General features: G+C 44.4%; 1 protein-coding gene across 1 annotated transcript in view; it reads right to left on the bottom strand.

Moving 5' to 3' along the window:
• The window catches only part of LOC137675731 (mitogen-activated protein kinase kinase kinase 1-like), a 159712-nt gene that overhangs the window by 27394 nt on the left and 107335 nt on the right, over window positions 1-24983 (bottom strand). Inside the window, exon 6 of the mRNA XM_068421921.1 lies at window positions 7676-7826. Within this exon, the coding sequence (XP_068278022.1) occupies window positions 7676-7826 (151 nt within the window). The remainder of the gene's footprint in view (window positions 1-7675; window positions 7827-24983) is intronic.

Here is a 24983-nt window from a genome sequence, read left to right as displayed (position 1 = left end):
CGTGATTGCTGGGCTGGCGGACCGCAGGCGGTCGGAGTGGGTTCGCGAACCATGGAAACCTTGATAAAGGTGATTTCGTTACTGGGCGGGGAATTTAAGATTTCTGTGAAATCGAAAGACGTAGCCCAGTGTGTGGACCGTCTCGTTAAAGGGGGGGGCGGTGGCAGGACCGGCTGATTGTTTACAGCCGAATACCTGGGAGCGGTGCTCGATGCAGCTCGCTGAGCGAGCTATGGCAGCGGGTTCTGCCAAAGAATTAAAAACATGGGGAGTTATCTTGTGGCTGCTACGGACTGCGCGGGAGGACTGGGCGACATGGGATGCGGCTCGGACGTGTTTACATGGGGTCTACCCTGACCAAGACAGAAGTGACAGTGGTGAAACTCCTCCAACATATACTCTCTGAGAGAGGAATTAAATATGACGAAGCTGCGTTAAAGCAGTTACTGTTTTGGGCAAAAGATAAAGGACATTTTACAACCTTTAATGATGTCTTTGAAGTGCCTTTATGGGAGAAGATTGGTGACTCTCTCTGGAATGCGGTGTCAAGTGGTAATAAGGAAGCCTTTAAATCGTCTGCTACATGGAGGCTGGTTAGTGAAGCGTTAAAAGGAATAAAAGCAGAGAGAGAAGTCACACATACAGCTTTTATGGCTTTAGGACCACAGGCGCCTACTACCCCCTCACTGTTTGCGGGACCAACACCTCCCACGGCCCCGGTGGCTGTACCGGTGGCAGCTCCTTTATCACCGTGGGTACGGACGGCTCCGAAAAAAGCTGAGGAGCGGGGAGTGAGAAAAATAGATACAGATCCATCAGAACCGGTAGTGCGCCCTAAAACACGAACTCAATTTGAACTAATTGATTCAGATGCTGAACAGGAGACTTGGCAGAAACCCCCTCCGAAACCCCCTCCCTCTCATTGATCTTTCTACGGATGAGGCTGAGCAGGAGGACAAGAAGGAGGGTAAACATGCTTTATACCCACCTTTACCGGATTCGCCATTTACAGAGTCAGCAGTACCAGAGTCACAAGGACTTAAAGGACTGTTACCATCACGAAATGGACATGAACTTGACATGACAGAGCTTGGTAGACGACTGGAAGAATTAAAGACGGAATTGCAGCAGCACCGTTCAGCCAACGCCTCGGGGCACGTGACTATGTCTCCCCCAAAAACCCCCCTCTGTGTTCGAGACAAGTACTAGGGCCACCTCAACCTCCTTTACAACTCCCTACTCCACCTTTAGATCAGGGCGGGGGGGGAGGTTTGCGTCCATCTGGTAATGTGGGAGGTGAGGGAGAGGGTCAGCTTCCGCCCGCGTATACAGGGGAAGGGGGGGGAGGTGAGGGAGGAGCGAAATGGAAAGGGGTCATTCGAGATGTGTTATTAGAAGGAGTTGTGATTCCACGGGCATATCCGGTGATTGTGGGTGCGGGTCCTGAGGGAAGAAATATTTGGCAACTGTTAGATTGGAAAATTGTAAAAGAAGCATTACCACTATGGTTAGCGAAAGACAACACAGGTGAGGACTGCAGAAAAGTTGTTGCAGGGATGGCAAATAGTAATGCCACCTTAACTGAGCTAATGGATGCTTGTGAGAAAGTAGGAACCACCACATTTCAGATGGAGCATTTAGCAAAAACTTTTGCGGCGGCAATTAAGGTAGTTCATCGTTGTTATACATGCGAACAGGAAGGTCACTTTAAGAAAAACTGCCTTAAGAAGTTGAAGCTGAGTGGGAGAGATAACTCTGTTTTGATGTGTCATTGCTGTGGGAAGCTAGGGCATTTTGTGAAGCTGTGCAGGTCTCAGTATAATGCTCAAGGTCAGCTGATAACAACCAGCTGCAGAATACAGGGAAACTGGAGAAAGAACGCGGGGGGGGAACCGTATGCTGACACAAATGAATCTTCCCAACCAGTTCCAGGCCTATGCAGTTAACTCGCAGCCCAAACCGCAGGGAGCGCAGGACTGGTGTTTCCACACGGGGTTAACCTGCGTGGCTGCCAAGCCTTGGACCTGTGGCAAACAGGGATAATGCTAATGCTGATTGTCAAAAGATCATTGAAGCTTTACCTGGAAAAACAGATTTGAATGCTATGATAAAGGCATGTGCAAAAGTGGGTACTGTGGAACATAAGGCTCAAGTTATGGCTGCGGTCGTACTTGGGGCTTACGTTGTCACAACTGCAGTCTCTATTCCAATTGTTAGCAGGGGACACAACTTTAACAGCGCCACGACACACTACTTCAGAGATACAGCAACTGATTACAGAAATAGAAAGCAGGCTACATTCCAAATTTGTACATCGTATTGATTTGAATCAGGAAATACAAATTATCACTTTGTTTGATAGGCAAATTCCGTATGCAATAAGTGGTCAATGGAATTCAGAATGATCAGATTCGTTACAGAGCTATTGGCACAGATTATTCATCAAAGGACGGATGCGATGTCGGGAGCTTGTGGACAGAGATCCCTGCATCACTAACCGTTCCTATTTTGCAGCTCAATATTTTGAGTGGTGTATGGCTAATAGCTTTGCTTTGCAAACAGCTATGGAGAATTTCTCGGGACAGGTTGTTTACCACTTGCCCTCCCATCCTGTTATAAAATTGAGTGCGGAACTTCCAATTGCCACAGGAGTGTGGTGCGCAGACACTCCTGTGGATGGAACTACCATTTTTACGGATGGATCTGGGAACAGAGGCAAGGCGGGCCTTGTCTGGTATTCTGATGGCAAGTGGGAATCTATGGTAATACAACAAAAGGGTTCACCTCAGGTGGTAGAATTACGAGCTGTATTAAAAATATTTCAGAATTTTCCCATTCCCTTTAATTTGATTGCTGATTCAGCATATGTAGCTGGCATTATAAAGCAATTGGATAGATCTGTTATAGAGCATATATGTAATCAGTGTGTTTTTGAATTGCTGCGAGCTCTGTGGCAAGAAATTCAAATCCGAACTGCATTGTTTTATGTTTTACATGTAAGAAATCATACTAATTTGCCTGGGTTTATTGCAGAAGGCAATGCTCGAGTGGACTCTTTGGTTTTTCATCCTAAAACAACAATTTGTACCAGAGTGGAAGCAATAGCACAATTGCTTGTCAAAGTGCATAAAAGGGTTACAGACATTACCGGACTAGACTCAGATGCTATCTATTTACCTATCAGAAAGGAATATCTACAGTGGTTAACAAATCAGTCAACTCTTTTTCAAATGGCCTTACAGGACTTTACTGGACAATTGTTAACACGTTTGCCAAAAGATAAAAAGCTACAGTTTATTTGCAAAGAGGATTGGGAAGAAAAACCTATCAGATCAGAGATACCTATGACTGGACTAACTGTTTTTACTGATGCAGGAAAGCGATCACATTCAGCAGTTATTACCTGGCAAGAGGATGGACAATAGAAACATTGTAAATTCTCAGGACAAACTGAGGACTCATTGCAGACACTTGAATTTTTTGCGATATATCAGGTTTTTGTAAAATGGACCAATAAGAAATATGTGACTTTACACTATTTTGCTACAGTTGCATCAAGCAATAAACCTCAGAGAGATACCTTATTTTGTCACCCACATTCGTAGTCATCAATTTGATCAAGATTTGAGCATTGGAAATAATAAAGCAGACACACTTGTATCCTATACGCAAATATCACCAAATTTATTTGAACAAATACACCTATCCCATCAATTCTTTCATCAATCAGCGAAAATGTTAGCGAAACAATTTCACCTCACCATGGCACAAGCACGTGAATTAGTTAGTGCTTGTCCTAGTTGTCAGAAAATTGGCATGGGAATTGGAATAGGGGTAAATCCTCGAGGATTGAGTGCGTTGTAACTGTGGCAAATGGATGTTACTCACATTGCAGAATTTGGAAGGCTCAAATATGTTCATGTATCTGTTGATACGTTTTCACATGTAATATGGGCAACAACACAAACTGGGGAAACAGGTCGTCATGTCAAATGACATTTACTTGCTTGCTTTGCAAGTCTTGGGGTTCCACAACAACTTAAGACTGATAATGGACCAGCATACTGTTCACAGATTTTTTGTCAATTTTGTCAACTATGGGATATTACACATGTCACTGGGATTCCTCATTTGCCTACGGGTCAGGCGATTGTGGAACGTGCTCATAGTACATTGAAACAGCTTCTGCAAAAACAAAAAGGGGGAGAGGAAACTGAACCTTCTGAGAGACTTGCAAAAGCTGTTTATGTACTTAACCATTTAACTTTAGCAGGAGATAAGGAGCGACCCCCAATTGTAATACATTGGGAGGCAGTTCGACAGGGAGCAAGCTATGTGCAAAACAAAGGCAAAGTGTGGTATAGGGAACCAGGTACTAACGAGTGGTTGGGACCAGGGGAACTGTTACTAATGGGTCGAGGTTATGTTTCTGTCTCTACAGGCGCAGGAGTACGGTGGATTGTTTCTAAAAGGATGGTTAGCCACATTATTAGAGGGAATAGTTTATATAGTTGTAATTATAATTATCATAGGGATCTGCGTGGGTTGTGTTGAGGCAATCATTGAGAACAGTATATGGAAGTAGTGAGATAATAAATCTAACTACTTCCAAAGGGGGAAATTGATACTGGATGGTTTAGCAACGGTTTAGCAAGAGTAGGCCTCAGAGTAGGCTCTAAAAGGCCTGATCTGTGTTACCTTTAAACAGAATCAGCTTTCCTGTCAGTAGTTTTCCTTTCAGCTAGAATAACAGAGAATAACAGTATGTTCTGAAGTAAACTGCATGTTTTGTAGATAGAGTCTGCTTATGGGAATGTTTATAATAGGCATTATCCTACTTGTGTTACCCTGTTTGTTTGCATGTTTGCAGAAAACTGTGCAACGAATGGTCAATACAACCTTTGTGGCTCAACAACAGAGAGCAGGATTTATGGGTAACCAAGGCTGGGATTCTCTGACCGGGCTCTGCAAGACACAGGGAACCAGGTTTAAGTAAGAAACAAAAACACAGAATTAAGATTCTTGGGGAGGGGGAAGGATTCCCAGATGTAATTCCTGTCAACTACCAATCTCACACTTTACATCGCGCTCTTTATTCGTTAAATCATTTTGCCCGGGGAGACCAAGAGCGTGCCCCAATTGAGCGACATTGGGGTCCAGGGGTGCCAGAAGTGGGCCCCCCAGTCAAGGTTCGGTTCCCTGGGACAGCGGAGCGGGAAACAGGTTGGGAGCTGCTACATCACGGGAGGGGGTATGCCGCCATCAAACGGGATGATGTTATACAGTGGGTCCCTACACGCTGTTTGCGCCCTGATTTAAAACAAAATCCTAACCCGAAGTAATATGTACGCTGTCCGAGCTTTATGTTTTGCAGGAGTACCTGTGGGGGAAGCCGAAACAGCACCAGCCTCGACCTTCAGACGTGAGGAGTCATGACAGTACAGAGAGTCTGGTAAAGCGGCGGGGCGCCAAGAAAGATGAGGAACGGCGGCCGTTGCTGAGTGAAACAAAAGCTTTAAACAATGCACTTATGATTAGCTTGCTTTTGCTTTGCATCTCAGGAGTTGCAGGGGAATCTTACTGGAGAACCTGGGCTCGGGATGTTGTATCCGCCAGCTACGCTTACGCTTTGACGCAAGGCTCCAGAATCAGCGATACGCTTTACTTTGCATGACTTGAAGCATGGGGAGGGGGAAATGTAGGTAGATTAGGGTACGGCGACCGGAAAATCTCGGGCTGTAACGGAAGGTAGGCGTGGCGAAAGGAGCAGGATGTGTCATTATCGTGCGAGTTCGTACGGGACAAGACGACTATATAAGGCTGTTGCGCAGTTAAATAAACGCCATTTGTTGCATCCTCACATTGGTGTCAGTGCTCAATGGCCCTGGGGTGCGGATAGCCTCAGGCCAGCCAGCAACAGAACGGAGCTTGCTGCAGACAAGCGGCAACAGACTCAAAGCCAGAGGGAAGCTCCAAGTAACACTTCAGATTAACGGAGCAGACCTCTCCTAGAAAGTTGCAGAGGTGTCTGATTTAGGAAAAAAAAAAATGGAAGGGGCTTTCCCTGCTCAGGGTATGAAGAGGAAGAGACATCCAGCCTCAGTGCCTTTCTACCTGATGACTTGGACTGCGTCCACAAGGTCAAAGGCTATTTTAAACTGAAGCATCCTTTTAACTCATCCAGTTGAAGCTGTTTCACTATCCAGAAATGCATTTCAGTTTCAGCAGGCTACAGGGAGAAGAGGACAATGAGGAGGTTGTAGCCTAGCAGTTTAGGCACTGCCCAAGAGAGGAAAGACCTGCGATTACAGCATTGATCCAAGCACTGCTTGTTTTACTTTAAGAAGTCACCATATTGAATGTATACTTCTTGCAAACCTGAACTTTTCAGAAACCTTTGTTGTTGTTGCTGTTTTAAAATATATTGCTATCTGATTATGAAAATGAACAGCATAAAGGAAAAGTATGAAAAGCAATGCAGGTTTTTTTATTCTTCCTACTGATTACTGTAATGCTTTTTTCCTTTCTTGGAAGGTCAGAATGCAAATTCACGTGCCTATGGACAAGTTACAGTTATCAGTCGCTAGTGCTTGAAAAAGTTTAAATGTAAAATGGTAGTAATTGAGAATCTGGAGCATCAAAAGTTGTATTAAAAAAACAGAAACCTCAAGGGAAGTGGGCTGAGCAGGGAACCAGAATTTCAAGCTATGCAGTAACCAAGATGCATTTAAAAATTTTTTCAATTAAGAGCTGTTTTGTGTTATTCGAGGTATTGCTTTTTTGGTGCACTTAAGTATTTTCAATGTTCTTATGACAGAAAGCTACCAACATAACCCTTATTTCCGTTCTAGAAAAGCTGCCCCCAAACACTTGTTTACTGCATCAGATGATCTTAGCTTTAAATTAGCACTCCCATCAAGTGTTACACAGGAGTCACATTGACCAATGCAACTACATTTATACTTAACTAATTGCTATTAACTAACCAGCATTATATTGTATATGCTAGTGTTAGAATTGTAACTGTGTTTAACAAGTTTTCAGTTTGATCTGAAATTTCTTAAAATTACTTCTGAGCCATTTATACAAAAGCATTACCCAAAAAGGCTAATAGGAATACTCTGGCATCCAAATTTTAGCAGAGTTGAGACTTATGTGAAGGAGTTTCAGATTTGATTTTTCTGGTTCTAATAAGCTTGCAGTTTTTATATTCATCTAGCAAAAAAATCCACACACGTTAAACATAAAGAAAACTTTAATTTAACATTTTCGAACTAAGGAAATGCGAAGTCACGAAATCCTAAAGAATGAAGGGAGTACAAAGCACTACAGTGCAGTTTTACACTCAAAACGCAAGTTTTTATCTAATGAACAAGAGCTACTTTTGCTGTTGACATTAGAGGGCAGTGTTGCCACAGCAGTATTTTATACTACACAATCAGCAGCACAGCAATATGCTTTTTTTTTAAAATAAAGCTTAATAAATGCGTACACTTCAGAAAGTCAGCCACAATTTCCTGTTAAACAGCTCATTTAAAAAAAAAATGAACGAGAGGGTCACAATTAAGAGTCTGCAAATTGTTAATGATAAAGAGGTTTCTAAAAGAAAGAAATTTGTGGGATTTTTATTTGTAATAGTTGTCACAGATATTGCCCTTACTTCTGTGCCACTTACCACAGGGCCTCTCCTGCTTCTTCTTTCCAACCATTCATGCTTCCAGGCTGGCATACACGTTGCCTTGAGTTTCTCCCTGATCATACGCTCTTCTGGGCGGTCATCCATCTTCTGCAACCCCCTGAGGGTTTCTCTATTCTCCATGTCACGACTACAGCAAAGAAAAAAAAATATTATAGTCATAGATACAATTATTTTAGTTAAGGTATAATACTATAGCATTCTTAAGCTTTGTGCCATCCTGTTCTCCCTCTCCTTACAATGCAGTTACTAAAACATTACTTATTACTTCCAACTGACTGCAGCAAGCCTTTCAAGAGTTACAACTAATTTGCTAGTCTGCAGTTCACAGCATACCTGTTTTGAGGGGTATTACTTTAAAATGTGTGTATTGCTTGTAACATTGGACACCCAATAAAGAGGAATGTCTTGGCAAATATTAAACCAATACAAAAATTACCCTGTATGTCATGTCATTCGCCAAAAGTTTCACAAGTGTTGTGATGGTTCATGCATGCATTGGCAATTCAAAGCTTGCAATCTCTATTTTAAAACAATATATAAAATAAATATAAATTAATGGTGAAAAGTTTCCATCTTCATAAGATGCACAAGCACAAAACTATGTATGTAGTACCTCTTCCTATACATAAACTCTTACTCAAAAAAAGAGAACTTGTAAACTAATATACAGTATGTTTAAACTAGACACAGAAATAATGAAAGTAAGGCTATTGTCCTTGAGAATTGCTTTCTGAGTGACTGATGACTCAAAAGCACTTCAAGTCAGCTATAATTATAGCAAAACTCACAGCAAGTTCGTATCTGTAAAATGAAAGCATAATCCATCTGGGCTTGTGCTTTTTTGACCTACAATAAAGTAGTTGCCTGTGATTGCTGGCAACTACAAACCAGCAAAAAATACTGTCAGACACTGAAAACCAAATATGATCAGTCTAGAAGATTTCCTGATTCTGTTGAACTATCTTCTAAACCACATTCTTAAGCAGCAGTACATGATCGCCTTCCATCTTCTTGAAGTTAGTCGTCTTTAAAAATAAGCAAGCTTGATTAAGACAACTCTCAGAATAAAATTTTGTTTCAAAAATAATATCACAACTTAAAGTGGAAGATAAGGCTATATAATAATTTAGTTACAATAAGAAGCAGTTACATATTTACATCCACTGCTTTCATGCATGCAGTCTTCAACTTCTAAAACATTTAGCTATGCATTTAAAACTACATTTATGTACTGTATGACCTACAACATATTCCCTACAACATTCACTGCAATAAGATGTCAGAATTACAATGCCTATCAATCAGCAATGTATTACTAAAATTCATTTATCGTAAATCCCTACTTAGAAAAATGAGAAATTTTCACTGGTCAGAAGGAGTAGTCGTTATTTTTTTTCTCTCATTGTAGAAACAAAGGAAACAAAGTATTCTGAGACAGGAAATAACTCTTCCTGTTCAGTGCTGAAATGTAATAAGCAGATGGATATTGTAAACAAAATTAATTTTCTTTCAAGCAACATCTAAACCTACTGTTAATAACCAAATTTAGACACTCAGAACTGTGTCTAGCAATTAAAGACTTAAATGTTTATAAATAGAAAAACAATCCACCTAAGATGAATGTTTTTTCAGAGGTTAAGCATTAATGCTTGCTTAACTTCAAAACTAATGCAAGTGACAAGTTATTTTTGTCCCAACAATGAATTTCATACTATTGCTTTCTAGAAAGAGACAAAAACTAGCGATTCTTCACGAAAAACAAAAACATTAAAGCAGCAGGTAAAGTCCAAATGGAGAACGTGCCTAAAAGCTTAAAATAGGGGGAAAAACCCCCTATTGTCTAAAAAGGGTTGATTTTACATTTTTTCCTCAGTCAAAAAAAACCAGTTCAAAGACAAAAATCTTCGTCTGCATAAGAACAGTACAGCTCCAAAATAATATAGGTGCAAGTTAAAAATATAGAGTTACTCTGGTTTATATATTAGTTATTCTTGGCATGAACCATCTCAGTTGCATGAATACTTTGTATACAAGACAAAATACTATCCCAGCAGTGAAAGAATGACACAGTATTTCATTTGTTCATATAAGCATGATTAACTTCCCAACTGATATATAAAAAAAGGTCTTTTAGAGGCCCTTGGACTTGAATTCATGAACAATGCAACATGACAGTGGAGGCTTCACAATCTGTACTTGTTCTCTTAAAAACAGAAGCAACTATCTTCCTCTCATGTGACAGCTAAAGTGATCTACTCTTGCCTGCACAAAGAACTCTCGTGCTTTTCCTCCACGCAGGTGGGAAAGACCAACTGAGTCTGAAAGCTTTTGCTCAGTAAGCCAGTTATCTTTTTGCAGAATTTAATTATTGTGTGTATTTTTATAGAACACAGTTTCTGAAGTGTTCAAAAAACCTTCCTATTTTAACTCAAGCTTGGCTAAAACTATAGCTTACTAAATATTCTTATACTGTTGGATCTGTGGAAAAAATATTTTTCCTGTGAATGCACAAAGTTTCCTGCATACTGCAGGACATCCTCATTTTGTAGCCTAAACCTACAGGTTTTGTTTATTTTTTAATCTAAAGCAAAACCCCTCATCTATTCTAGTCAAGTTGAAGTTTGCCTACATGACAACAGATGGGTTGCCAGTCCCCATATCACTGTATCTCAGCATAAAAAAAAAATAAACCCAGAGTGTACTCCACTGAGGACTTGATCCTGCTTTGATCCTGATCTTCATACAGCAAAAGCTATTCCTGAGTCAAGGTAACAATGTTCTTAAGTGACTGCCATGTGGTACTTTATTTGAACAGCAATAACACAGCTAAGGAGCAGGCCAAAAATAAATCTCAGAGAATGTGCTAGCTTGGACCAGGGAGCTTGACATTTCTCAACATCCTGCCCTTCTGCTTCATCAGGAAGCAAGGATTTTGCTCTTAAATGTTTCAGCTTTTCATGAATCAAGCAAAAAGGATACAAGGCTTTTTTCCAGATACAATTTAACTTTTAAACTTCCTCCCTACAAAAAAAAAAAGGCAGCATTAAGAATCTTTTAAATTCTTTTTATTATTAGTTTTAAACCATCAGACATCAGCTCCCGTATTATTAGTCGAGAAATTCTGAAGAAATGGATCCAAATTGTAATTCTAAAGTATTGAGCAAGCTCAATAGTGTGATGACTATTGGTTTTTAATGAATAAACTTAGTGGTCTGCACATTAATAATTGCATTGTTCACTTTGAATTATTTGCTTCATGAACTATAAACCTAAATACACTAGAATTAATGTACTGCATGGAAACTGTCTAATCATAGAATCATAGAATGGTTTGGGTTGGAAGGGACCTTAAAGACCATCTAGTTCCAACCCCCCTGCCACGGGCAGGGACACCTTTCCACTAGACCAGGTTGCTCAAAGCCCCATCCAACCTGGCCTTATGCAACATCTTGTTCAATACAGAAGGCAAAACTTTGTCCTTTGTTTCTGTGTCTTAATTTTGAAGACTTGCAAACAGTAATTGATCAGTCATATTATTAACAACTGGTTCTCTATGGATCAATGATTCAATATTTTAACACAAGGTATGCAATACACATGTTATTTAAGCAAACTATTGTGAAATAAACAAGTTTTACTTCTGAATGGTTCAGTGAATTTAATACTAATTCTCTGAAAGTATTTTGCTTACAAAGGGCAAATAACAGTATATGAAAGCTGAATAGGAGCTCCAAATCCATTTTCTTGTGCTTCTCAATGTTTAGAAACAGTTAGATGTCTTTGCTTCTCTGCTATCTTATTTGGGCAAACAGCTTTATCCAATAGCCACACCGGACCAGATTTTATTAGCAGTAGGAAAACAGGAAAAAGGCAAGTTCTAAAATAGGAAAGAGTCAATTCACCAAGAAAAGGAAAGCTCTATCTGCCATATCCACAAATACATAATCGTAGCGAGGTAAAAAGTTACTAGCTGCTGAATATTTTTTTTTTAAACATTTAACTGAAGTAAGTTAGCAAAGGTAACTTGCATACCAGCAGCAGTCAAACCATGGGTGACCACAGAAAACGTTCATGAACAAAAGCAGTCACACAGCAGCTCTATCAAAACAATCAATGCATAACAACAACAGGTTGTGAGAAGAGCCCAGGGTTTGATGGAAAAGCACTGAATTAGAAGGAACAAATATGGGAGAAATTATATATTCTGCTCAGTGCAAATACCATATATGGTGACAATCAGTACTGGGGGCGAGCTTAGATGGGATGTACAGAGCTCATTTTGGGGACCTTAAGTAAGAATTAAGAATATGGGCACCCAGCTACTTGCAACCCAACCCTCAACAGGTCCCGAGAACGCTAGGCTAATCAGCTGACCTGGAGGCATGCTAGGAGCAGCGCTCAGTGTGGGGAGCAGGGACAAGAGAGCCATTCCCTGAATTGAGAATGTCAGCTATTAGCGTTTTAGATAACTTCTTGCCACTAACAGTTCCAGTAGTGCTCGCAGTTTCTCTTTTGCCATTAAGTATTTTTAATAATATCAAAATCAGTAAAAAAATCAGATCAAGATGGGCAAGGCATGGTCTGTCCTCCTGCCAGTTTCCCATTCCTTCTCTTCCTGACCCACTACTGCTGGCATCTAACCATTTGTGTCCATCCTAACAAAGCAAAAGATCAGGTATAGCACATTTCATTAAAATGAAAAACTTAACCAGGAACTTTCTCAACCTGATACTAAATGGCAGCAACTGCCACTTAAAGACAGCACTGAACACACTACTTCATAGAGACTAATGAATCTAGCTTCCCAAAATAGTTACAGGGATTTTAGTCAAATGTTATAAGTGTGAAATTAAGTTCTGTTCTTCTGTTAGCATAGCTAACAAATACAAAAGGGAAAACAATAAATCTTATTTCTTTTTTTCTAGCTGCCTCAGCTTCTCCAATAGCTCTTCATCATCTTCCCTTGAGAATAACGTAGACTCTCTTCATTTGGCCAATACGCTTCCCACTGAAGTTCACAAGAAGTACGTAGCGAGTGGTACTCTACACCCACTGTTTGCCTTTCACTCACATTAAAAACCTGCCACTTTATGTCATTTAGATGAATCACTAACAAGCATTTTGCATCAGAAACACCTTTCAATTTACCTCAAATAAACTTATATCTTCCACATATATTTTGAAACATACTTATAAATTATAAATACATTTACATGTTACAAAACTACAGAAAAAGCATAAGTGGTGCTCAGGTATAATGAAACAGAAATATAACACCCAGCAGGTTTCTGCGGAACCTCCACTGCTCTGGGGATCCCAGGCTGCAGTGCAAGCGCCCCTGCTGGAAACCACCATCAGGTGACAGCCACTGCATCTTTACAAAGTAGTTTTAAAAGCTAAAGCATATCCTATTTCTTCCAGCATTTTTCTATAAAAGGGTAATAAATCCATTTAGAATGTGAAAACATGGAAGAAAAACCTTTCTGTTATTTGGCTCTAAACCCAAAGCTACTGAGCCTACACTTCTACTAGTTTAGTAGTAATTGTTATTTGCTCAGTTTTATACATCCCTTGTCTTCTCTCCCTATAAAGTAATTTGGTCTCAAATACCATGACAATCGAGCATATCTCTGGAAGACTGACAGGTCAAAAGACACATTTGTCAAAGGGAACATTTCACTGCTAACAGGACAACATTCACAATCGAAGCACTAACTCCACAGACTGAGCCATCACCTTCAGTGGAACCTCACAGGCCCTGGTCAAGAAGGATCATCCCCTCAGTGATGAAGACACAGATCTTCAAAGATGGATGTCTAAAGCTAGAGGTAAATTACCTGCCTGGATTTTCTAGCTCCTATGAAGTCAAATCTACCTACTTAAAATATGTAAAAAAATTGGTTGGATTGCTTGCTCTGAAGCCACCTAGTCATACTTTGAGATTGTGGCACTATTCAGCAGCCACTGAAAAGGAGTCCTCCTACAAAACAAGCCAAGAAATATCAGCCTCTATTTGCAACAGATGCTTGCCACAAAGCTAATGAAATGGGCTTCTCTCTTCTGTATGCTTCCTAAGAAAGCTATCAGACATCTGAAGCAAATATTACAAAAGCTCCTAGGTCTCTCTAATGCTTCCTGCTGTTATTTAGTCTCCCAGTACCAACTCAGATACATCAAGGTATACACATACTGTGGTATTTTCAAGATTTAAAAATAGCAGTTCATTACATGATCTCTCAAACTCTTTACTTTCATACTAAAAGGTTCGCAGAGAGAGTCTGGTATTTTATCTCTATAAAAGTTTATTCTATTACTGAGCAAAAATTCTAGAAATTACAGAAGTAAATAATAATTTATATTGATACATGGAGACCCAAAACCACTAATAATTGTACAGCTTAATTCTTTTCATAATTCTATGTATTTGGACTGATATACATCTGAAGTGTGATAACACAGCTTACAAAAGATTCAGTAAGTTTATTACTGTATGACAAACTTCAGTATCCCAACAGAGAACAGAATCCAGTATGCCCAGTTCACATTGGGGTAACTGAAGAGAAAAAGCATGTCCTGCCCCCATCCGGTGTGACATACTACTAGGCATTACTCCAAGAACTGCAGTAATGTCGTTAAAAAGAAAAAGACAGCAATATAAGTGCTCGCTGACAGTCAACTATGATTATTTCATCTACACCAGGTTATAGGATCACAAGCATAGGTATTAGAGAAAGGGATTAGCATATAAACAAGTAACTTGGACAGGATTAGATTTTTCCAAAGCTACAACCTATTAAATAATTTCTTGAAAAGTTATAAACAAGAATGGGAATTTAGACTGTTCTGGCACTGTTCAAAACTGCAAATTATCAGCAGATATCAAATGTTCCAAGATTGCTGCTATAAAGAAAATTTTAAAGTTCTCTCAGCAAAAGAAGATCATAAAAATAAACCACATAAAGCAAATAAGAAAATAAAGGCTTATAAATATGTTATTTCTAGAAAAGAAACATAACAGTCTAAAATTTTTAAGTCTTAATGACTGGTGTCCTTGTTTCGCTGGGATAGAATCAACTTTCTATTCAGAAAAGCTGCACTTTTGAGAAGACTGCAGCACCCGATATGGTAGGAACAAAGTTGATAAGACACTTTGGTTGAGCTCGCGGCCAGCCATGGTATGCGGGTTTCCATAGTGATCAAGGCCATTAGCAGTTTTGAGTTAGCCAAGTGCTTAAGCTAGAAGGAGCAAAAGCCAGGGAAGCTGACCCAGGCTGGCCAACGGAAGTATTCTATACCATAAGTGTCATGATCGCTATGAATTAGAAAGTTTGCTGGGGACAGACTCTCTCTTCTCAGTGGTCACCATCCCTGGAGGGTCTTGCCTGTCATTCTGCTCCCGAGGCGTGCTCTCCCGGTTATTGTGACCATCGCGCTTCTGCTGGAGCTGTGGTGCTCGCAGTGTTTGACATCCAGCATTCATTGCTGGGAGTGCGCAGCTCGCGACCAATATATGGGCTGAGTATAACTCTGTGTATTTTATATTAGCATTAGTATTGATATTGGTTTTCTTATTTTATTAAATCTGTTTCCATTTCAACCCACAAGTCTCCTTTCTTTTCCCAATTCCCTTTCTCAGCTGGGGAAGGGTCATTGGGTGATAGAACAACTAGTTATTGTTTAGCCCTGGATGCGAGCTAAACAGAGACAGTTAATTTTGCACCCAATGTGGGGCTTACCCGGGAGAACCACAGATTTTTAATCTGAGAGGCTCAGAGGGTTGAAGTTTTCACAGATTTGACTGCATTCGTTACGAGCATGCATTACGTTGGTGTGGGCAACACAGTCTTTGGGCAGAAATCTCTGGGATTTCTTTTCAGAGTTTCTTTTGGAACTGTGGGTGGCTTTACCACCGTCCGTTACTGTTTTTTTGCAGATTATCACTTCTGGGTGTGGGGTTACAGATATTGCTTTACTATGTTGTTTGTTTATGGTATAAATTCTTCTATAATTGCGCTGATTTCTGATTTCTATGGAATGCTAGCAGGCAAAGCTCCAAGCAAAACAGCAGCGGCAGATTCCTTTGAATACTCCAGGAGTCGGCTAGTGGACTTTGTTGCTAATTATACCTTTTGTTTCTTTACGTGCGATCAGGCTGAGGGGAAGACATCTTTTTGGTGCTTTCCTTATCTCTGGAGGCTAATTTCAACAGTTTTTGAGAATGTTGAATACCCTTGGGATGCTTCCACCACCATGCTCATATTGTCAGGCCTTTTGAATGTCCTTTAGCTCTTAGTCTTGCTTAGAATAAACCATCAGTATAGGGGTGGATACAGCACAGCTGCCACAACCACTGTAAAGGGCCCTGCAGCTGCCCCAGCCCCTACACCAGGCACCATAGCTGCCCCGGACCACATGATTGGCATTGCAGATACCCAGACCCTGCCAGCCCCTATGGCAGGCACCGCGGCTACCCCAGAGACTAATCAAATTTCTGCACTAGGTACTGAGATTACTCAACTCCAGGTGATACTCGCTGCAATTACCCAGCCTTTGGCAACAAGGGCTGCAGCTATTCAGTCCCCAGCGATGGGTGGCACAGCTAACCTAGGGATTCAACCAGTGCCAGTATCAGTTGCCCCTGTACAGAAGACGAAAATCTCAAAAAGAGCAGGTTGTGATGGCCTACCAGGGACATCACAGGGGGGATGAGCCAGAGGTAACCACTTGATCCCTATCCCTGAGTGAGCTGCGAGATATACATAGACATTACAGCCGTCATGAAGGCGAGCAGCTTGTTATTTGGCTGCTCTGCTGCTGGGATAATGGAGCCGATGGTTTTGAGTTAGATGGTAGAGAAGCCAAGCAGCTGCGACCAAGGGCTAGAGAAGTGGGTATTGACAGATGACTTGCAACAGACGCACATCCCCTCACTCTCTGGAAGCGACTCCTGCTAAGCATGAGGAACAGGTATCCCTTCAGGGATGATGTCATATACCACCCAGGCAAGTGGACAACCATTGAGAGAGGTGTTAAGAATCTGAGGGAAATAGCTGTGCGGGAGCTGATTTTTGCTGACCTGGATGACCCGCAGACACCACTAGATCCAGATGCACTCAGAGTTACTGGACCCATGTGGCAGAAGTGGGTACTGAGTGCGGCACCATCGCATGCCAACACATTAGCATTATTTAGCTGGAAAGATGTCAAGGCACCAACAGTGGGTGACATAGATAATCGGATGCAGCAATATGCAGACAACCTCTCTTCCTCCCCATGGGCCAGGATCTCAGCTGTGGAAAAAATGTCTGACAAATCAGCAGAACTGCTTGGTAAGGCGTTGGAAAAATTGTCCCAGATGGAGGATAGGCCCCACTGCCTACCTGTACTGACGAATGTCTCAGCCATTAGGAGACAGCATTCCCCTGCAAGACCTGCTCAGGAGGGACGGTATACATCACAAGGCACCCTGTGGTTTTTCCTGCATGACCATGGAGAAGACATGAGAAAATGGGATGGAAAAACCTATCTCGGCTTTACAGGCACACGTATGTGAGTTGCAAGGTAAGACAATTACAAAAGGGGGTTCTTCCAGGAAAATTGCTGCTCCAGTTTCCAATGGAAAGCTCTCCAGACAGCGTAGATGGGCTTCAGATCCCTATATACCAGATGTGAATAATGGGGATGGGGGTCGAATCCATACAAGCTTCTCAAACCCAGATGTTGATAACAGACACTATGTTTGGGATTAGAGGGGCCCTGCCTTCAGCCAGGTGGAGGAGAGGGACAACTGTGTTTATTGGACTGTATGGATTTGATGGCCTGGCACATCAGACCCACAAGAGTATAAGGCTCTAGTGGACACTGGTGCACAATGCACCATAATGCTGTCAAACTATAAAGAGATAGAATCAATTTGTATTTCTGGAGTGACAGAAGGATCCCAAGAGCTGACTGTATTGGAAGCTGAAGTGAGTCTGACTGGGACTGAGTGGCAGATGCACCCTATTGTGACTGGCCCGGATGCCCTGTGCATTCTTGGCATAGATTACCTCTGGAGAGGGCATTTCAAGGACTCGAGGGGGTACCAGTGGGCATTTGGTGTAGCGGCTGTGGAGACTGAGGAAATTAGACAGCTGTCTACCTTGCCCGGTCTATCAGAGGACCCTTCTATTGTGGGGCTGCTGAGGGTGAAGGAGCAAAAGGGGCCCATCACTACTACAACAGTCCAACAGTGACAGTATCATACTAATAGAGACTCCCTGATCCCCATCCATGTGCTGATCCATCAACTGGAGAGCCAAGGAGTGATCAGCAAGACTCACTCACCCTTCAACACTCCCGTATGGCCAGTGCAAAAGTCTAATGGGGAATAGATTAACAGTAGACTATCGTGGCCTGAATGAAGTCATGCTATGGCTGAGCGCTGCCGTACCAGACACGTTAGGACTTCATTACGAACTGGAGTCCAAGGCAGCCAAGTGGTATGCCATGATTGATAACGCTAATGTGTTTTTCTCTATTCCTTTTGCAGCAGAATACAGGCCACAGTTTGCTTTGACCTGGAGGGGCATCCAGTACACCTGGAATTGACTGCCCCAGGGGTGGAAACACAATCCTACCATTTGCCATGGACTGGTCCAGACTGCACTGGAAAAGGGTGGAGCTCTGGAACACCTGCAACAGACTGATGACATCATCATATGGGGTAACACAGCAAAAGAAGTTTTTGAGAAAGGAGAGAACATAATTCGAATCCCATTTTGCCATCAAACGAGGTAAGGTCAAGGGACCTGCACAGGAGATTCACTTTTTAGAAATCAAGTGGCAAGATGGGAGTCATCAGATCCTAAATGGACGTGATTAACAAAATAACAGCCATGTCTCCACCAACTAACAAAAAGGAGTACGAGTTTTCTTAGGTACAGTGGGTTTCTGGAGGATGCAGAATTACAGATTACAGTCAGATTGTGAGTCCTCTCTATGAAGTGATTCGGAAGAAGACAAAATTTAAATGGGGCCCTGAGCAACAACAGGCCTTTGAACAAATTAAACAAGAGATAGTTCATGCAGTAGCCCCTGGGCCAGTCCGGACAGGCCAGTCACCGAGGGGAGCTGCTCCGGAGCCGGCCCGTCCCACAGCGGAGCGGCAGATCTCGGCGCACAGGGGCTTTTCCCGAGGTAAGGAAACGCCAGGGCAGCGGCGAGAGCCGCCCGGAGCCGGCAGCTCTCGCGGAGAGTCACTGACCAGGCAGGGGCGTTGCAGAGCAACCGCGGCCCCTCCTACAAAAGGCGGCCTTGGGGGCGCCAGCGACCAGAGCGGGCAAACAGAGCGTGGTGCGGTAGTTTGTGCTGAAGGGTGCGCAGGGAGGGCGCAGATACCCTACTTGACCCTCAAGGCAGGATGGTGGGCACTCACCTGAAGGCGAGGGCTGCAGATCCGGCTCGGGGGTCTGCACCATCGACCCCAGCCGTGACTAATGCCTCCACCCAGACAGAGCTGCTGAAGGGAGAGGCTGCAGTGCAGACCTCGGGCTGCAGGAAGTGCCTTGGTCTTTTGCCTGGGGCAGGGATGGGCAGCAGCAGACCTGACTGGACAAGGTGTGCCCAGGTGGAGGACCTCCTGCAGCAGGTGGCTGAGCTGCAGGAGGCAGTGAGGAGGCTGTGTGACATCAAGGAGGTGGAGAAGGAGTTGGATAATGGGATCCAAGCGCAGTCTACAGTGGCCCCGCAGTCCATAGCCAAACAGCCAACCCCCCCCCAGCAGCACACTCAGAAGGAAGGGGGGATAAAACTGCAGAAGAATGGAGGGTTGTAAAGGCAAGAACCAGCAGGAGGAAGAGACTTCCCCCAAAGCCTGAGGTGCCCTTGCAGAACTGCTTCAGTCCTCTGCAGTCTGAGGAGGAAAGACCCGCTGCATCAGGAGAGATGCTGGAGCCCAGTAAGGCAGCCCGGTGTGCCCCCCGTATAATGACCAGTGCTACCAAGAAAAAGCAGTGGGTGATAGTGGTAGGCGACTCTCTACTGAGAGGCACAGAGGCACCCATCTGCCGACCTGATGCACTCTCTAGATGTGTGCTCCTTACCGGGGGCTCGCATCAGGGATGTCACAGAGAGACTACCGAGCCTAGTAGAGCCCATGGACTATTACCCGCTGCTGCTGTTTGACATGGGCACCAGTGATACAGCCAAGAGCAGTCCGAGGCATATCAAGGAGGACTACAGAGCCCTGGGAGCAGCAGTAAAGGACTCTGGGGTCCAGGTAGTTTTCTCATCAATGCTCCCGGTCAAAGGGAAGGGGACTAAAAGGGACAGTCGAATTAGGCAAATCAACACACGGCTACAGGACTGGTGCCGCAGCCAGGGGTTCAGCTACTTAGACCATGGGACTCACTTTGAGAAACCTGGTCTTCTGGCAGCCGAGGGGTTCCATCTGTCACAGAAGGGGAAGAGCATCTTGGGTCATAGGCTGGGCAAGCTGGTGAAGAGGGCTTTAAACTAGAGTTGCCAGGGGAGGGGAATCTCAGTCCATCTCAATTCAGCCAGTCTGATGCCAGGGCCAGCAATAGGTGCCCAGAGACTGGAGAAGGATGGCAGGTCAGCAGGAGAGCACCAGAAGAGCAGCAGAAAGGAATTTCAGCCAGTAAGGCAGATTCGTCGGGGGCCCAAATGAAATGCCTCTATGCAAATGCAGGGAGCACGGGGAACAAACAAGAGGAGCTAGAGAGGTGCGCATACCTGCAAGGCTACGAACTTATTGGCATCACAGAGACATGGTGGGATGACTCTGATAACTGGAGCATTGGAATAGAAGGATACAGGCTTTTTAGGAAGGACAGGCAGAGGAGATGAGGAGGGGGTGTCGCCCTCTATGTCAATGACCAGCTAGAGTGCATGGAGCTCTGCCTGGGGATGGAGGAGGAGCCGACGGAGAGCTTATGTCTCAGGATTAAAGGGAGGGCAGGGACGGGAGACATTATAGTGGGGGTCTGCTACAGGCCACCCGACCAGGAAGACCGAGCGGATGAGGCCCTCTACTGACAGATAGGTGTAGCCTCAGGTTCACAGGCCCTGGTCCTCATGGGGGACTTCAACCACCCCCATATCTGTTGGAAGGACAACACAGCTGGGCACAAGCAATCCAGGAGGTTCCTGGAATGCGTGGATGACAACTTCCTTCTCCAAGTGATAGAGGAGCCAACAAGGAGAGGAGCCGTGCTGGACCTTGTTCTCACCAACAAGGAGGGGCTGGTGGGGGATGTGAAGCTCAAGGGCAGCCTGGGCTGGTAGAGTTCAAGATCCATAGGGCAGCAAGGAGGGCGTGCAGCAAGCTCACCACCCTGGCGTTCAGGAGAGCTGACTTTGTCCTCTTCAGCGACCTGCTTGGTAGAGTCCCTTGGGATAAAGCCCTGGAAGGAAGAGGGGCCCAAAAAAGCTGGTTAGTTTTCAAGGACCACCTCCTCCAGGCTCAGGAGCAATGCATCCCAACAAAGTGGAAGGCAGGCAAAAACGCCAGGAGGCCTGCATGGATGAACAAGGAGCCCCTGGATAAACTCAGGCACAAAAAGGAAGCCTATAGAGGGTGGAAGCAAGGGCAGGCAGCCTGGGAGGAATACAGGGAAATTGTCCAAGCAGCCAGGGTCCAGGTTAGGAAAGCTAAAGCCCTGATAGAATTAAATCTGGCCAGGGATGTCAAGGACAACAAGAAATGCTTCTATAGGTATATCAGAGATAAAAGGAAGACTGGGGAAAATCTGGGCCCTCTCCGGAAGGAAACAGGAGACCTGGTTACCCGGGATACGGAGAAGGCTGAGATACTCAATGACTTCTCTGCCTTAATCTTCACCGGCAAGTGCTCAAGCCTCACCACTCAAGTCAAAGAAGGCAAAGGCAGGGACTGGAAGGATGAAGAACCGCCCACTGTAGGAGAAGATCAGGTTCGAGACCATCTAAAGAACCTGAAGGTGCACAAGTCCATGAGACCTGATGAGGTGCATCCACGGGTCCTGAGGGAACTGGCGGATGAAGTTGCTAAGCCGCTATCCATCGTTTTTGAGAAGTCGTGGCAGTCTGGTGGAGTCCCCACTGACTGGAAAAGGGGAAACATAACCCCCATCTTCAAAAAGGGAAAAAAGGAAGACCCGGGGAACTACAGGCCAGTCAGTCTCACCTTGGTGCCTGTCAAGATCATGGAGAAGATCCTCCTGGAAACTATACTGAGGCACATGGAAATCAAGGAGGTGATTGGTGACAGCCAACATGGCTTCACTAAGGGCAAATCGTACCTGACAAATTTGGTGGCCGCCTACGATGGGGTTACAGCACTGGTGGATAGGGGAAGAGTGACTGATGTCATCTACCTGGACTTGTGCAAAACATTTGACACTGTCCCACATGACATCCTTGTCTCTAAATTGGAGAGACATGGACTTGATGGATGGCCCACTCGGTGGATAAGGAATTGGCTGGATGGTCGCACTCAAAGAGTTATGGTCAACGGCTCGATGTCCAAGTGGAGACCAGTGACGAGTGGCGTTCCTCAGGGATCGGTATTGGGACCGGTCCTGTTTAACATCTTTGTCGGCAACATGGACAGTGGGATTGAGTGTGCCCTCAGCAAGTTTGCCGACGACACCAAGCTGTGTGGTGCGTTCGACACGCTAGAGGGAATGGATGTCATCCAGAGGGACCTTGGCAGGCTTGAGAGGTGGGCCTGTGCGAACCGCATGAAGTTCAACAAGGCCAAGTGCAAGGTCCTGCATGTGGGTCGGGGCAATCCCAAGCACAAATACAGGCTGGGCAGAGAATGGGTTGAGAGCAGCCCTGAGGAGAAGGACTTGGGGGTGTTGGTTGACGAGAAGCTCAACATGAGCCAGCAGTGTGCGCTTGCAGCCCAGAAGGCCAACCGTATCCTGGGCTGCATCAAAAGAAGCATGGCCAGCAGGTTGAGGAAGGTGATTCTGCCCCTCTGCTCCACTCTCGTGAGACCACACCTGCATCCAGCTCTGGGGCCCCCAACATAAGAAGGACATGGAGCTGTTGGGGTGAGTCCAGAGGAGGGCCATGAAGATGATCAGAGGGCTGGAGCACCTCTCCTATGAAGAGAGGCTGAGAGCATTGGGGCTGTTCAGCCTGGAGAAGAGAAGGCTCCGGGGAGACCTCATAGCAGCCTTCCAGTACCTGAAGGGGGCCTACAGGAAAGTTGTAGAGGGACTTTTTACAAGGGCATGTAGTGATAGGATGAGGAGTAATGGTTTTAAACTGAAAGAGGGTAGATTTAGATTAGATATTAGGAAGAAATGGAGACACTGGAACAGGTTGTCCAGAGAAGTTGTGGCTGTCCCCTCCCTGGCAGTTTTTAAAGCCAGATTGGATGAGGCTTTGAGCAACCTGGTCTAGTGGAAAGGTGTCCCTGCCTGTGGCAGGGGTGTTGGAACTAGATGATCTTTAAGGTCCCTTCCAACCCAAACCATTCTATGATTCTAAGATGTAAAAAAAGTGCTCTACACCACAGCTGGGGAGAATGTCCCTACCTGGAGCCTCTGGCAAAAGGCACTGGGGGAGACTCGAGGTCGACCCCTAAGGTTTTGGAGTTGGGGATACAGAGGATCAGAGAACTGTTATACTCCAACAGAAAAAGAGATACTGGCAGCCTATGAAGGAGTTCGAGCTGCCTCAGCAGTAATTGGCACTGAGACACAGCTCCTCCTGGCGCCCTGGTTGCCAGTGTTGAACTGGATGTTTAAAGGAAAGACCCCCTCCACATCTCATGCAACTGATGCCACGTGGAATAAGTGGGTTGCATTGAATACTCAGTGGGCTTGAACAGGGAACCTCAATCGCCCAGGAACTCTGGAAGTAATCATGGACTGGCCGGAAGGCAAAGATTCTGGAATGTCACCAGAGGAGGAGGTGATGCACACTGAAGAGGTCCCACTATATAATAAACTATCAGAAAATGAGAAGCAACATGCCTTGCTCATTGATGGATCTTGTTATATTGTAGGCAAACAGCGAAAGCGGAAAGGTGTTGTGTGGACGAGTGGCAGAAGGGGCTGAGAGAAAAGGTGAGTCGAGTCAGTTTGCAGAAGTAAAAGCTATCCAGCTGGCTCTAGATATTGTTGAGCGAGAAAAATGGCCAGTACTTTATCTGTACACTGATCCATGGATGGTAGCAAATGCTCTGTGGGGATGGCTGAAGCAATGAAAGAAAAACAACTGGCAGCGCAGAGGCAAACACATCTGGGCAGCCAAATTGTGGCAGGATATTGCTACCCGATTAGAGAAGCTGGTTGTGAAGGTATGTCACATAGATGCCCACGTACCCAAGAGCAGAGCCACTGAGGAACATCAAAGCAACCAGCAGATGGATGAAGCTGCTAAGGTTAAAGTGTCTCAAGTAGACCTGGACTGGCAACGAAAAGGTGAATTATGTTTAGCTCGGTGGGCCCATACCACGTCAGGCCATCAAGGAAGAGATATGACATATAGATGGGCTCGTGACCAAGGGGTAGATTTGACCATGGACACTATTGCACTGGTGTCCTGGTTTGGACTAGGACAGACTTTTCAGTTAAGTTTCTTTTAAGTGACTGTACTTTCTGAAGTTAAATACACTGGCTTGTTGCTGTGGGAACTAGGGTCCCTGTTAGGTCTCTTTGTTCCACAAAGGAAGGGACTGTGTGAAGCCCCCGTAATGCAGGAGGAGATGGTTAGTGACCTGCTGTGCCAATTGGACACCCACAAGGCTATGGGCCCAGATGGGATTCACCCCAGAGTAATGAAGGAACTGGCAAATGAACTTGCCAAACCACTCTCTATTATCTACCGGCAGTCCTGGTTAACTGGAGAAGTTCCAGCTGACTGGAAATTAGCAAATGTAATGCCCATCTACAAGAAGGGTCGGAAGGACGATCCAGGGAACTATAGGCCTGTCAGCCTGACCTCGGTGCCAGGCAAGGTGATGGAACAGATCATCCTGAGTGCCATTACACGGCACATGCCAGACAGTCGGGGCATCGGGGCCAGCCAACATGGATTCATAAAAGGCAGGTCCTGCTTGATCAACCTGATCTTCTTCTATGACCAAGTGACCTGCTCAGCAGATGAGGCAGGGCTGTGGATATAGTCTATCTAGACTTCAGTAAGGCATTCGACACTGTCTCCCACAGCATCCTCCTAGACAAACTGGCTGCCCGGGGCTTGGATGGGTGGACTCTTAAATGGGTTAAAAACTGGCTGGATGGCCGAGCCCAGAGAGTGGTGGTGAATGGGGCAAAGTTCAGCT

This window comes from Nyctibius grandis, chromosome W (genome assembly GCF_013368605.1).
Source record: "Nyctibius grandis isolate bNycGra1 chromosome W, bNycGra1.pri, whole genome shotgun sequence".
Taxonomy (NCBI): domain Eukaryota; kingdom Metazoa; phylum Chordata; class Aves; order Nyctibiiformes; family Nyctibiidae; genus Nyctibius; species Nyctibius grandis.
The sequence above is the reverse complement of the archived record's forward strand: the minus strand, read 5'-3'. Positions and strand labels throughout refer to the sequence as shown.